The following is a 15,534-nucleotide window of genomic DNA, read 5'->3' on the forward strand; positions in this document are numbered from 1 at the left end:
CAAGTCTGCCTCCTTGCTGATTTAAATAGCCATTCTAGGCATTTTTGGCATCTGTGGCCCAAGTCAAAGACTGACAGTGTTGGCCTGCAGTGCTAAGCAGTACTCTGAATACTTCTTTAGGATAGGGGATGGAGGTGGGTGCATGGGGGAAAGTATGTGGAGGGGTGCTGTCCTTACACCCTCCATCCTTGTGATTTATTAGCAAATACTGTGGCATGGGGCTGCTGGGTGTTGTTTTTGTTGACTAAGAAGAAGGAATGCTGACCTTTTAGTCACACTTGTGCTTCCGGAGTCAGGATACAGTGCTGACTTAGAAGCTTTGAACATTTCACAACTTTTTATTCCTTGATGGTGTATCTGCTGCATTATCTGGAAGCAGCACATGCTTCTTCAGTACAAGAAAGTTCACTTCACTTGTGAATGAGGACTCTTGAGTTGGTAATGGCCTGAATGCTTGGAATTTTACTAGTATCTTTTTTTCAGACAATAATTCTTCAAGGCTCAAATGCAGGCTTTCTGTTATGTGAAGTTTTTTTGGTGGTTAAGACTATGTCAGGTGGTTGGATTTTTTTTCAGTCCCTTTGTAGAGTGATGTGCCCTGGCAAAAATGATTACGTGCTAGAGAAGCTTGGATGCATGATATCCTATGATGGAAAGTCTTTTGAAATCTCCAGTGGTTTTTGCTATTTCTTTGTGTACTTGTTGCAAAAAACCCCAAAAAACAACCCCCCCCCCCATATTTCTATGCTGATGAGAAAGGAAGGTAGTAATATAGTAAATAGTCTGGGGTTTTACCTCTATGTGGTTGAAAGTATGGGAAGAGAGGAAACCAGAATAATTTGTTGAGTGGAACAAAAAGCAGTTGGGAAAGTCCATTGTAGCTTTGACTGAGGTGCTTAAATGAACCCCATTTACTAGAGTGTGTTCCCCTAGGGTCATTCAGTCTTAGTTCAAAATGTAGTCCTTGTGGAGTTTGTAGGCTCATGGAGTTTGCTTCAGTTGTAATGGGCTAAAATGGAATTGTCAGTGTTCAGAAATTGAGAGCTGGCTAGAAACCAGGATTTGTGACATCCTTGGGAGCTGGAATCTTAGGAAAGAGAGTTGTTTAAATGCACCTTAGACCTGTCCCATGGGATACGCTGTCTTTCCAGCAGTATCTCTTGCCTCTTTTACACCTGGCCTACTTTATTTCCTGGACTACCAGATATAAACATAAGATAGATGGGATGGCTAGTATTCTCTGCAATCAATTTGGTGTGTATTTTGCTGTCTTTTCCAACACTGTATTTCCCCAGTGGTAAATGAACAGAAGGAAGGAAGCTTTTATCAGAAATATGTCAGAGCTAGAGTCACAGTTGTGATAAAATGAAGTATCCCTGACCTTGAAGCATTATCTCCGTTTGCAGAGATATCCTAAATGGACATGTGACTGTTAAGCCAAACAAGCAAATTTTTCATAGGAGTCATCAAGAATCCATTTGAAAGAAGTATTGAGGTTGAGATATCAGGGACTGTTAAGTATACTGTGATCTTATTAATACCTGAAGCCTTTCTTTGAATAAGAACTATTTTTTATTATTTGAAGCTTTTTTTTTTTAAAGATTTTATTTATTTATGTGACAGAGAGACAGCCAGTGAGAGAGGGAAACAGCAGGGGAGTGGGAGAGGAAGAAGCAGGCTCCCAGCGGAGGAGCCCGATGTGGGACTCGATCCCGAAACACCAGGATCACTCCCTGAGCCGAAAGCAGACACTTAACAACTGTGCTACCCAGGCGCCCCTGAAGCTGATTTCTTAAGAGGGGAGCCATTGTTCTAGGGCTGACTGGTTTTTGCAGTTTAAAATTTTTTAGTTGCAGTGCTCATGGGGAAAGAGTACTTTTCGATTTTAAGATAGAAAGAGAGAAATAATCCATTTTTTGTATGTGAATATATTTAATCTTTATAGAACTGATTTAACCAGATTTTCTAGTTTCAGAAGTTAAACCTTGGTGTTGAACTTCAAATTTTGGAGCAAAGAATTCGAAGGAAAATATGTCCGTGTTCCCTACTCTGTCATCCTCTTAAAGCCAGTCTTCACTTGGCATTCCCGGGGTTCAGTAATCTAGAGTGTTGTGACAATTCAGCACCAGCTTACTAGTTGGGTGAGCGGGGGATGAGCTGCTTACTCCACATATACTGTCATGCTGTGTTTGTGTCAGATCTTCAGATTGACCATCAGCTTGTCTGCTTTCAGAATTAGGTAATTTATCATGTTTTAAATTTAGTAGGAGAGCCATTTTAACCACATCCCCCCGCAGCAGTCTAGTTCTTTCAGAATTCTTAAACTGGGAAAAAGAAATTGGGTATTCTTTTCCTCTGTATTTCCAGATCACAAAATCAGTTACTTTTGCTTCCAGGACAGTGCTCACACTTGTCCTCATGTGTCACCACAGTGGGATACTCCTAATTGAGGCTTTTGTTTTTATAATAATTCACATCTTGTGTCTAGATTTCTCATCTCTTTGAAACAGTCCTGGTTCTCTCGAGCTGATTTTTCTTGTCTTTCTACTTAGAAATCCCATACCACATGACTGTTCATTGTATCTTCTCTTTGTTTTCTTAGTTTCTAACTTCTTTCAGTTCTGCGTACTATCTGGTAATGCCTTTTGAATGTTCTTTGTAGTTGGGGCATTTATGTGAGAAGTTCAAGATCTCATTCTATCTAGTTCCAAGCAACTTTAGTTGAAATATTTGGTTAAGTGTATTTTTCATGTAGACATAAAATCTTGTGATTGCTTTGTTCAGAAATACAGGAATATTTTGGACCTACCCATTCATTTAAAGAGCAGGTTTCCCCACAATTTCAAGTAAACTTGAGAGATCTAAACTGACTTTGTTATAAATGATCTTGTATAGAATGCTTCTTAATTCCTGGCTTTCATTTTTGGAAGGATACTTTTTAACACTACAGTGAAATTGGGACTAATAGCCAAAAAATGTATTTCAGCTGAGATCTGTATCTGTGGACCTGAATGTTGATCCCTCGCTTCAGATTGACATACCCGATGCGCTCAGTGAGAGAGATAAGGTCAAATTTACAGTGCACACCAAGGTAAGTGACAGAATGACTTCAGTCATCAAAGCAATGCTATGTTGTAGTTTCGTGATTCACCGTGGGCAAGAAGAGATGTCCTGAACTGAAATGGTTGCTGTTATTTTGCAGCAGTAGCACTGCTGCTGATCACTCGTCTTGCTTGTAGTGAGCACCAGATAAATGCTCTTCCTTCAGCATTTTCCACTGGGCTGGAGCCCTAGGGCTGTGGGTATTGCTGGTGGTGTGTGGCTTATACTCTGCTCTGTGAGGAAGCAAACCAGGCATAGTGATATGTGGAGCCACTACCTACACAGCTCAAATCATCCACCTTTGTTTTTATTTGCATGAGTGAGAAGTGCTTGCTTTTTCCCATATTAAGTTGGCCTTTGCCCCTCCTGTTGTGATTCAAAACACTTTTCTCTTTATCCAATTTTTTACAAAGATTTTATTTATTTTAGAGAAATATATTTATTTGAGAGAAAGCATGAACAGGGGAAGGAGCAGAGAGAGAGGGAGAGATAATCTTCAGCAGACTCTCTCTGAGCCTGGAGCCCTGTGTAGGGCTTCATCTCCAACCCTGAGAACATGATCTGAGCCAAAAATCCAGTCAATCTGAGCCACCGAAGAGCCTCATATACAGATTTTTATTTGACAAAGGCAATATGCCAGTCTGAAAAATACGGAGAGTATATGTAATGTTCATCCTTTCAGGAACATTTTCAGTGTCCTTTCTCCTTCCATACTAGTTAAAATGTCTTGAAATCTTGTTTTATGCCAGGCATTGTTGTAAAGGGTTTACATGGATTTAATTTTGTTTTTATAATAACCCTATGATAGTATTGTCTTATCCCCTTTTATACAGGTGAGGAAACCGAGCCACAGGTTTAAGTAAATTAAATGGCTGAGGCACGATTTGAATTGGGCAGTTTGATGCTATACAAAGTTTTTGGGTTACATGCCATCTCCAGCGTACAGACATGCTATCTGTACGGTCCTCCCCCATGTGGTTTTCTCTTAATACCTTGGTGGCTTGATTAGCATACCTCACTCAGGAGGCAATGTGATCACTATGTGATTATATCTGCCTGAGATGACCTGAGAGGTGTTTTGTGAAAAGAATTCCTTAAAGAACATGTTGAATCTTCAGCAGTGACTTCTGCAGTGAGATCATGTGTTGCTGCTTTTGTTCTTGACTGGGTCTCACTGAGATGTTTTGTTATGCAGAATTTTCCCATAGCACAGCCCAGGAAACCCAAACCACTTTATCAAAAAGTGGTGGTTCCCAGTTAACTTCTTACTGTTTTTCACAGACCACGCTGCCCACGTTTCAGAGCCCAGAGTTTTCTGTTACAAGGCAACATGAAGACTTTGTGTGGCTACATGACACTCTTATTGAAACTGCAGACTATGCTGGGCTTATCGTAAGTGCATTTTGGAAGATCAAATAATTACTGAAGCCAGTTTTTCTACCCTATCTTGTTCATTTTAACTTTTACCCATTTTTTATAATGGGTTGTGAAAACTGATTTCATGTACCAACTGGAGCCTGTGCTATTGGTAAAGGCTAAACTACATGAGAACTGTGTTACAGCTATGAGGGGAAGCATAGTCTTAAGACCTTAAGACTAAATGGTTTCATGGTTTGAATCTTCTCTACCTTTGGGTTTGGTATTTATTTCTCTGGTACTTTCAGGCATGAAGTAGAATTGATTCCTAGGAAATCCTCAGTAGTGGTGATGGTGTATGATAGATTTCTCACAAGTGTTGTCCACTCAAGAGTAGAGGGAGCAGTTTTCTTTGTGCTAATAAAAGTAGTATTGAAGCTTGTGTTTGAGAATATTCTGTTCCCTCAAAATTGGAATCTTTTCATTATCCTCTGGAATTAAAAATTGCCTTTGATGTCTAGAGACTAATTTTGATGGTGCTTCATTGACTTCATTTTAGCACTGATTGTAATATATACGTTTTAAACTGACATTGAAGCAGGTTAAACACTATTATCCCGTACAAATCCTTAATGGGTAACCTGAACAAATGATTATAGTCTGAGTGCCCAGTTGTGGGGAGGAGACTTCTTTTATATGGCCAAAAGGAATACGGTTAAGAGAAAAACAGAGGTTGACCTGTTAGCCCCCTGGGCTGGCTTCCTCCTTGTGCATAGGCACTGAGTAGAACATCACTGCTGGGACAAGAATGCTTGAGAGTTAACCTGCCTCTCCTACAGATTCCGCCTGCTCCTACAAAGCCTGACTTCGATGGCCCTCGAGAAAAGATGCAGAAATTGGGAGAGGGTGAAGGGTCTATGACCAAAGAAGAGTTTGCTAAGATGAAGCAAGAGCTGGAAGCGTAAGTGGGTTTTCTTGATGGGGCTGTTTCTTTTGAGAAGAACCAAACTAGTGATGTGTACAGAAATCAGGAGAAGCTGGCAGTTCTCGTAAAGTATGGCAGTTAATTAGTTGCCTAGCACGCTCGCTGTCTTGTAGAACTACATTTTGCAGTTGATTCCCTGGGGGCTACGGGCACTGGATAGACTGATTGTTTTCCCCCATGTGGACTACTTGTTATGGAATTCTGGTCTGGCATAGTGAAGAAGTAAGCCTTTGTTTGTGTCTTTATGGATAAAGAACTCTTTAGGCTGCTGATAATGTACTAAGTCTTATTCCCTGAAGTTTGGTGACTGGAAGTACAGTTGAAACTAAATTGCAGTGATGCGGTTACAGAGAAGCACTCTGAATAATAATCACATTGATGGTTTGAAAGAAGTCCTATGTTCACAGGAAGCATATTTTAATTTGGTTATAATTATTTCGAACAAAAATGTATCACAGTTGGATATTTGCATTAAACTTGGTTGTGAAATTATCCTTGCCCTTCTTTCTCTTGCCCCCGCTCTCCTTCCACCATCAGTATGGTGCCCATCTCAGCCTTTGTCCTCTGTGCTCTGCCCCATGTCCATATTCTCTAGGGCCAGTGTTCACACCTTCAGGTACTAAGTCATTCTGCACATGCTGGAGTACCTGTCATGGCTTGTTCTGAGGATAAGGTACTGAGCACAACAGACTGAAGTCCTACCATTGAGAAGTTTAGAGTGATCTGTAATGCCTAGGTTGAGATAAAGTCACTTTATAATGTCTGATAATTCCATGCCTTGTTAGATTTCAGTGCTATGTATGTGGCTGCAGGACTAAGGCGTTTTCATTGTTGGACAGAAACCAGTGTTCTGTGGCTGCTAAATACTAGCATATTGCATGTAGGTTTGGGCTTTGTATTCTTGCTCTCTCAACTCCAGTTATAATATTACTTTCCCCTTTCTTTGGTTTATTCCACAGGTTCCCAAATGGCAAATGCCTTATTACTAATTAGATGAAAGGTTATACCAAAATGTTTTGGTCCAGTTCAGGTGTTTTCCTTAGTGGCATGAGCAGAACAGTGGTGATAAACCGGGACCAGTACTGGTCGTTTAGTCGAGCGGTGCCAGCTGAATGCCTTGTGTGCTTCTCTTCCAGTGAGTATCTCGCGGTCTTTAAGAAGACTGTATCCTCCCATGAAGTCTTTCTGCAGCGGCTTTCTTCTCACCCTGTTCTCAGTAAAGATCGCAACTTCCATGTGTTCCTGGAATATGATCAGGATGTAAGGCATTTTTGTTCCATTTCCATGATCGAGTGAAAGTGCACATAATTTTTTTTTTTTATTCTTTTCCTTTTTTTCCTTAGGGAAGGGGGGAGGGGCAGAGGGAGAGCAAGAGAATCCAGAACAGGCTCCACTTCCAGCACGGAGCTCGACGTTGGGGCTCAATACCACAACCCTGAGATCATGACCTGAGCTGAAATCAAGAGTTGGACGTCGATGCTTAACTGACTGAGCCACCCAGGTGCCCCCACATGACTGTATTTAAAAAAAAAAAAAAAAAAAGGCTCGAGGGGCACCATGCTGGCTCAGTCAGAAGAGCATGCAGCTCTTGACCTTGGGGTCATGAGTTTGAGCCCCACGCTGGGTGTAGAGATTGCTTTAAAAAAATAAATATACTTGACGGCCTGATACATTTTCTGAAAAATTGACTTTTAAAGTACTGAATTTTTCAGTGACATAATGGAATCCCTTTTTAGATACGGTTTCCATCTCCCCCATAGAGCCATTTCAAGACATCTTTATAAAATGCTGCTTAAAGATTACTTTTTTCCCCTTTTAATAAAGGACCAATTTTTGGGGCACCTGGGTGGCTCAGTCGTTAAGCGTCTGCCTTCGGCCCAGGGCGTGATCCCAGGATCGAGCTTCTCCCTCTCTCACTCTCCCTGCTTGTGTTCGCTCTCTCACTGGCTGCCTTTCTGTCAAATAAATAAAAAATCTTTAATAAATAAATAAATGACCAATTTTTGCCCTCAGTTAATTTTGGGATTGTTATTTGTTTTGAAAGGTTTTATTTGAGAGAGGGAGAACAAGCGGATGTGGGACCGAGGGAGAAACGGACTCCCCAGTGAGCAGGGAGCCTGATGTGGGAATCCTGACCTGAAGTCAGACATGCAACTGACTGCGCCACCCAGGCACCCCAGTTTTGGGATTAAGAGGAATTTCAGTTCACATTTGTTTCTGGTTACCGGTTTGTTAGAAGGAGTTCAAGGTTTTGCCTTTTTTTTCCCCCCAAGATTTTATGTATTTGTTAGAGTGTGCGTGTGCACACAATCTAAGGGAGCAGGAGGGGGAGAAGCAGACTCCCCACTGAGCTGGGAGCCCGATGCGGAGCTCCATCCCGGGACCTGGAGATCATGACCTGAGCTGAAGGCAGACACTTAACCATCTCTGCCCCTCAGACACCCCGTTGCTTTTTTTTTTAATGGTGTGGGGTTGTTTTTTTGTTTTTACATATGTGTGAGGCAAACCCTGGCTTAAAAATTTCCTCAGCATCTTCTAACCAGCAAAGTTCAGTGAACAACGTAGAACAGTACAATAATTCAGCCAAGGATTTAAAGGCCATTAACGCATGCCTGGCTGTCTCAGTTGGAAGAACTTGCAGTTCTTGATCTTGGGTCCATGAGTTCAGGCCCCATGTTGGGTGCAGAGCCTCCTTAAATAAATAAATAAATAAACAAATAAACAAAACTAAAATGCAAAACAAAATAAAAGCCACTGAGACTTAGTGCCAGGTATTTTTCCAAAATATCGTTAGGTCACGCGTTTAGAACTATGACCTGTGTTTTTAGACTTCGTGGCTAAGATGGAATTACAGGTATCTTAGGTGTGTTCCTATGTTAGTACACAGTATCACTTGGAAGATACTTAGAGCTTAAAGTATTTAGAGAAATATGTATGCCATAAAACTACTTTTTTGTAATTTTTTTCTTTCCCTTTTTTTTCCCCCAACTTCCAGCTAAGTGTTAGGCGGAAAAATACCAAAGAGATGTTTGGTGGCTTTTTCAAAAGTGTGGTGAAAAGTGCTGATGAGGTCCTTTTTTCTGGAGTTAAGGTAAGGGCTTTTAGCTGTTATAGAAAATTCTTCACTTCATGTGAATAGCTGACCTTTTATTTCTTCACAAGAGATATTTGTGAAACAAATGGTATTAATGTCACAGAAATGTAAATAATTTTTTAAATTTTGGTTATTTTTATCTACTCACTGAATTTTCACTTATATTCCTAAAATACCCTGTTCTCAAGGGAGGGGATAAGAACAGTCTCACTTAATTCTTAATTTTCTCCTTTTCTGTACAGAGAGCGGTTACTCAATCATTTCTTAAAAAGAAAATAAGCTACAAGATTAGTATTACATGCCATTCTCCAGAACTATGTTGTCCATTTTGGTAGTCTCAGCTACACCAGATTTTTAATTTTATTTGCATGTCCAGATTTCAAGGATCTGATGTGAAGAAAAGAATGTAAAATACTAACAGTAGTTTCGCCTGTTTTTTGTGGGTTTTTTGTATTGTGGCTACTAGAAAATTTTTAAATAGCACATGTGGTTCACATATTTCTGTTGGACAGAGCTGTTTTAAAAGACTAACAAACAGGTCTCTCATTACCCTCATAGGTGATACTCATCTCTCACTCTTCAGCCCCTTCCACTTTTTAACTGAGTTACCATCTTTTTTTTTTTTTTCAAAGATTTTATTTATTTATTCGACAGAGATAGAGACAGCCAGCGAGAGAGGGAACACAAGCAGGGGGAGTGGTAGAGGAAGAAGCAGGCTCATAGCGGAGAAGCCTGATGTGGGGCTCCATCCCATAACGTCGGGATCACGCTGTGAGCCGAAGGCAGATGCTCAACTGCAGTGCCACCCAGGCGCCCCCTAACTGAGTTACCATCTTGCGTCTAACTTTGCCACTTGTGAGGCCTTGAGCCAGGAGCCCAGAGTATAGGTGCTGAGTAGAGGGCATTGTCAGGAATTTGGAAACTCTAGGAATTTCTCCTTGGTGCATTTGAAGGTGTATGGGGCTGTCCTGGACCCACATATCACAGGATGTTTGGCATCCCTGACTGGTGCCCACCATACAAACAGATGTGGGTATCCACTGCTAGGTTGCAGCCTGCCAGGCAGAACCACTTCTCTGCCAGGATTGCTGGATGTTAGGATACAAGTTTTCCTGGGCATTGTTGAATGGCTCTTGAAAATGGTTTTCTCTTTTGACATTTCCTGCCAGCACTTGAGTTTTGCTCATCTTGGGTATGAAGTGCTGTCTTATCAGTTTGGGTTTCCCTGGTCCATGGAGGTTAAAGTTCTTATGCATGAGCTTATTTCCTTAATGTTTCTTCTGATGCAAAATACATTCGTATTTCTGAGAGTTTTGCTTCTTAAATTTCTTTTTTCCCCTTTTAGGAGGTAGATGACTTCTTTGAGCAAGAGAAGAATTTCCTCATTAACTATTATAATAGGATCAAGGATTCATGTGCAAAAGCTGACAAAATGACCCGATCTCATAAAAGTAAATACCATTCACCCACTAGCCACTTAGCTTTGCTAATGTGCTAGCTCTGTTCATATAAAAAGGACTGTCCTTGTTTCTGCAGATGTTGCAGATGACTATATCCACACTGCAGCCTGTCTGCATAGCCTGGCTTTAGAAGAGCCCACGGTCATCAAAAAGTAAGTTTTTTGTTGGAAAAGCATTTTCCCTACTCCCCTAATTAAAAACTCCTGAGTGGTATAATGAGAATGACTGTATAGTTTCACTTCTGCTTTTGAGTACCAGCTCATCAAGAGTAGAGGATAGTATAGTCTAGCGGTTAAATCTTTACACATCCTCTGAACATAGACACATTTAAGGTGTTTGTAGAGTACTCAGAGGGCACTTTTATACCAGACATGGTAACTGTTGTCAAAGCCTTTATTTTTGTTAAACGGTCTCTTTTTATTGATTTAATTCTGGAATTGTCTCTGAATGAAGTTTGCCTTATATGTTCTCTGGCAGATGGTGTTTCACCTGGTAGTGCCCTGGACCTAAGAAATTTGTTTTGGTTAAGGTGGCCTTAAGGGTAATGCAATGATCCCAGTCTGGTTTTGACTGTGAATTTTTCACAGTTTCTTCATCCTGGGCATTTCTGCTGTGAGACTGCATTCTCCTGAACATGTAGGGCTTCGTATAACAGGTGGTGGTATTTCTGATTTGAAGATGGAAGTCAGGGTAATGTCAAAATCCAAATGTAGCTTTTTTTTTTTTTTTTTAAGATTTTTTTTTTTTTTTTTTTTTAAGATTTTATTTATTTATGTGACAGAGAGACAGCCAGCGAGAGAGGGAACACAGCAGGGGAGTGGGAGAGGAAGAAGCAGGCTCCCAGCGGAGGAGCCTGATGTGGGACTCGATCCCGGAACGCCGGGATCACGCCCTGAGTCGAAGGCAGACGCTTTAACGACTGCGCCACCCAGGCGCCCCTTTTTTTTAAGATTTTTATTCATTCGACAGAGATAAGAGACAGCCAGCGAGAGAGGGAACACAAGCAGGGGGAGCGGGAGAGGAAGAAGCAGGCTCATAGCGGAGGAGCCTGATGTGGGGCTCGATCCCATAACGCCGGGGTCACGCCCTGAGCCGAAGGCAGACGCTTAACCGCTGTGCCACCCAGGCGCCCCACCAAATGTAGCTTTTTAAAATTTTTATTTATTTTACTTATTTAAATAGCATATTTATGGCTTTGGGACACCCATGGTGGCAGCTCATTAGAACCTGCCCTTGGTTAACACAGCTTTGACATTGGTTAAAGACTATCTTGGGACACAGTGTCTGCATGGCAAGGTGGCTGAGGGGCACTGAGAGAGGTGGATAGCCACGAGTGTGGCACTGTAGACCTTCTCAGTTCTGTAACCACCTTCTCTACTAGATTGGGCCAGTTGGTGATGGAAGTACTACTTTGATAAATTACTTCTAAAGCACCAAAGGCTCAGAGTCCTGCATTTACTCATTCATTTCATACTGATGAGGTCCTATTTCATACATGCTTTTAAGACCTTAAGCCAAAATCCGTGTATTTTTTCAGGTACCTATTGAAGGTTGCTGAGCTATTTGAAAAACTTAGGGTAAGGATTTTTATGTTGGTCTTTATAATATGTATTTTATAATCTGTAGATTGCTGCTTAGATGATGGTGACCTTTACTTTTTTAATAGAAAGTAGAAAGTCGAGTCTCCTCAGATGAAGACTTAAAGCTGACGGAGCTCCTCCGATACTACATGCTCAACATAGAGGCTGCGAAGGTAAGGCAGCAGCTGTGTAACCCGTCGGAGTAATACAAGACCACCTGCCGTGACCCAGAGGAGGTCTCAGGTTAGAGATGTACTTTGTTGTTGTTGAAAATGAAAGAAGATAGGAATTGTCAGGATTGTTTGTGTAAGTAGTACTAGTCTAAATAAAGAGATAAACTGAGACAAGTCTGAATGACCAGAAATTGAATTGATTTGGGAATAGCAGAGGAATCACAGTTCAGGAAACACATGCTGTAGCGAGCTATAGGCGAGTACACTAAGGGTTTGGGCTGGGCTTGTGTTTAGCAGGGGTGTGAAGAGAGGGATGTCCAAGCAGTAAGTTCATTTTGGCTTGAGGGTGTTTGTGCCAAGAAGTGAGTTGATCAGTCAGGAGAGACGGCTTTATCTTCCGGGTCTTCTGTAAATTGGGCATTTGAAATCAGTCCCTTAGTTCTTAGGTTCCATTCTTTTGAGGGCATGTGTGTGAGAGTCTCCCATTTCATAGCCTCTGGTTCCGTTTTAGATTGAAATCTTTCTACAGTAACATACCTTTTTGTGGCATTGTGTCCTTAGTTTGTATCAGGGGCAGTAGGGGTGGTGCTGAGTGGACAGGTAGTAATTTGGGGAATTAAAGGCTATTGGATGCGGGTATAATTGAACACATTCCAAAAGGGCTATTTTTTTTTCTTTTTCTTTTCCTTTTTTTTTTTTTTTTTTTTTTTTTTTTTTTTTTTGAGGATTTTAAGATTTTATTCATTTGAGAGAGAGAGAGAGCACAAGCAGGGGGAGAGGCAGAGGGAGAGGGAGAAGCAGACTACCCCCTGAGCTGGGAGCTGGACATGGGACTCGATCCCAGGACCTGGAGAGCATGACCTGAACCAAAGGCAGATGCTTAACCATCTGAGCCACCCAGGTGCCCCCCAAAAGGGCTATTTCTGAGGGAGAAAAGGTTTTGGGGTTTTGTGAGTTTTTTATTGAATTGTAGTTTTGGAGTCTATAAACCATTACTTACCAAAAACAAGACTAAGTGGTAAGTAGAATGACCTTTGGGAATGAAACATGCATTCACTGGCATAACACTACCCTGAATGTCATTAGGAAATAGAAATTTGTTGTTTTCCTCATAGTTTTATTTTTAGTTAATTCGTCTTGCTTGGCATGTTTCCTTAGTCTTCTATTTGAATATATTTTTGTATGCTTTATATTTCTTATTTCAAATTCCAGTAGATTTGAGCTGATGATAAACCCAAGTTTTTTGTGTACACAAAAACATGTATGTTGAACCTCCCGTATCTATTCTGTTTTAAATACAGAGGTAATTTGTACATTGCTGGAGAGAGTCTTTATTTCAGATCAGAGCCTCTGACGGACTTGAGGCAGGGCTTGCAGTGGGGTGAGGTTAGATGTTCTTCCTGCTGCCTCGCTGTTCTAGTAGCATCACTTGACACGCCCAGCAGCGCCTGCTGTTTCAGTAGAAGTTGGTTAGTTTTGTGAAACTGCTTTCCACGATTGAATCATGGAAGTGATTCGTTCAATCCTTTAGTTTTCACTGTTGGGTGTTTTATTGTTTTTAGCTTTTTGAGGTTTTTTGATCCATGTAAAGAATTTCAAAAAGCTCTCAACAGTGCCGCAAGAATTGCTGTTCCCAGGTTAATCTTGAGATTTAAAAAAAAAAAAAAAACAGAAAACCCATAATGGAAGGGGGAGGCCGAAGTGGACTAGATTGTTGCCTTCTGACATCTCAGGCAGTGCATTGGCACCGTGGTACTTGGGCCTTCTTAAATTCTAGAGTAGTTTAGATACTTAGTCTTCCTGTTTTGTTCTCTAGCAATTTCTCAGGATAAGTTTAACTACCATGTCCTGTCAATTTTTTTCTCAGGATCTCTTATACAGACGCACCAAAGCCCTCACCGACTATGAGAACTCAAACAAAGCCTTGGATAAGGCCCGGTTGAAAAGCAAAGATGTCAAGTTGGCTGAGGCACACCAGCAGGAATGCTGCCAGAAATTTGAACAGCTTTCTGAATCTGCGAAAGAAGGTTGAGCAGGGCTGTTCTTTACTTTTTGCTTTTTATTTGGAAATAATTTCAAGCTTAGAAAAGTTGCACAGATAATACAGAGAACACCCATGCATTCTTTACTTGGAGTCCCCTAGCTGTCCAGTTGCCTCTTCTGCTTTGTCACTTGTACACGCACATGTGGTGGCACATGTTTACGGTTACAAATGCACACAGGGTGGAATTTTTTTTTTCCTTTTTCAGCCATTTGAGATTAAGTTGTGTCTACTGTCCTTTTATTCCTAAAAAAAACTTTGTATTTCTGTTACATCCCTATGGTATACTTTTTGACTTTGGTAAACTTTGATACAATACATTCCAACCTGTTGTCTGAATTCTCATTTTGTTGTTTGTCCCAATAATGTCTTCCTGTCTGGGGTTGCTGTTAGGTTACCATAGCTCTTAAGATTCCTTTAATTTGGAAGGAACCCCTTTCAGGGACCCCTGCCCTTGCCCTTTTTTTTTTTTTTTTTTTTTTAAATGACATTTGCCTTTTTGGGGACCAGTCTCTACAAATAGTGTTCCTCATTTTCAGAATGTCTTTTCCCTCATGAGTAGGTTCTGGTTAGGCATTTCCAGCAGAATACTATGTGAGTAATGTGTCTTTCAGGTGTTACATCTGAGGGCTCCTCATTTGTGGTGTTAATTTTGATTACCCAATCAAGGCGTTGCCCAGTTTCTCCACTGCATAATTTTTTTTTCCCCTGTGCCACTAATCAGCAAAGTGAGGGGAGACGGTTTAAGACCTTGCAGATAGCCTGCTCTTCATCATACTTCTCCCTAAGTTTAGTCTGTTTGTTCTTGCCTGAGCCAGCCTTTATTTACTGTGATGTTTGCAGAAAGGCGGTTCCCCTCCCCCAGTTCTAGCATTCTCTTTCCATGCCCTTGGCATCACAATCCTTTAAACATAAGCCTTCCCTTCTTTCCCACATTTCTTTCCTTGTCATTATTTAAGAGTCATGGGTTTTTTTTGTTTGATTTGTTTTTAAGATTTTATTTATTTAACAGAGCCTATGAGTGAGTACAAGCAGAGGGAGAAGCAGGCTCCCCACTGAGTAGGAAGCCTGATGCAGGGCTCGGTCCCAGGACCCCAGGATCATGACCTGAGCGGAAGGCAGACGCTTAACTAACTGAGCCACCCAGGCGCCCCTAGGTTTCTATTTTTGAAAATAGTTTTTAAATTCATTATTGTACTCCATTGTTTTGATGCTCAGTTTGTCCTGAGTTAGGGGGAAGCACCTTTAAGTTGGTGTGTCCAATCTTTTGAGCAGTTGAGATGTTCTGTGTCCCTCTCTAGCCCTGGCAATCACCATTTCTTCCAGAAGCCCAGGTTCTGTTCACTTACAGAATTGTGACAAGATTTGGGTGCTAAGTGCTCATTCCTCCTGGGGTATATCTGCTTCTAGGCCCTTCAGGAGACAGAGCCAGGAAATGGAGGATTGTGTAACTCTGTGTTCAGAAATCATGAGTCCATGGTGGTGACTCAGTGCCAGTCCATAGCCATGGGCTTCTTTCTTGCCTTACCTCATTCCAGAGTAGGGGGGAATATGGCTTAACTTTATTCAGGAGATAGTGTTCCATTTCCACAGGACAGGAGTATATATTGTAGTCTCCTTAGGGGGCATATCACTGCCTGGCAGTTCTCAGGAGACATGGAACATGCTGGAAAAGTAAAGAACTTTTTTTTTTTTTTAAGGTTTTATTTATTTATTAATGAGAAGCAGAAGCAGAGGCAGAGG

At 41.2% G+C, this 15,534-nt stretch overlaps 1 protein-coding gene across 3 annotated transcripts in view; it reads left to right on the plus strand.

The window, feature by feature from the left end:
- SNX5 (sorting nexin 5) overlaps positions 1-15,534 on the plus strand; it is a 28,301-nt gene that overhangs the window by 8,807 nt on the left and 3,960 nt on the right. For all 3 annotated transcript variants that reach the window (XM_040637956.1, XM_008710020.2, XM_040637954.1), the window contains 10 exons: positions 2,987-3,091; positions 4,384-4,494; positions 5,298-5,419; positions 6,580-6,703; positions 8,439-8,534; positions 9,883-9,988; positions 10,074-10,149; positions 11,535-11,574; positions 11,664-11,750; positions 13,618-13,777. In XM_040637956.1, coding sequence (XP_040493890.1) covers positions 2,987-3,091; positions 4,384-4,494; positions 5,298-5,419; positions 6,580-6,703; positions 8,439-8,534; positions 9,883-9,988; positions 10,074-10,149; positions 11,535-11,574; positions 11,664-11,750; positions 13,618-13,777 — 1,027 coding nt within the window. The remainder of the gene's footprint in view (positions 1-2,986; positions 3,092-4,383; positions 4,495-5,297; positions 5,420-6,579; positions 6,704-8,438; positions 8,535-9,882; positions 9,989-10,073; positions 10,150-11,534; positions 11,575-11,663; positions 11,751-13,617; positions 13,778-15,534) is intronic.

This window comes from Ursus maritimus, unplaced genomic scaffold (assembly GCF_017311325.1).
Source record: "Ursus maritimus isolate PB19 unplaced genomic scaffold, ASM1731132v1 scaffold_22, whole genome shotgun sequence".
NCBI classification, from domain to species: domain Eukaryota; kingdom Metazoa; phylum Chordata; class Mammalia; order Carnivora; family Ursidae; genus Ursus; species Ursus maritimus.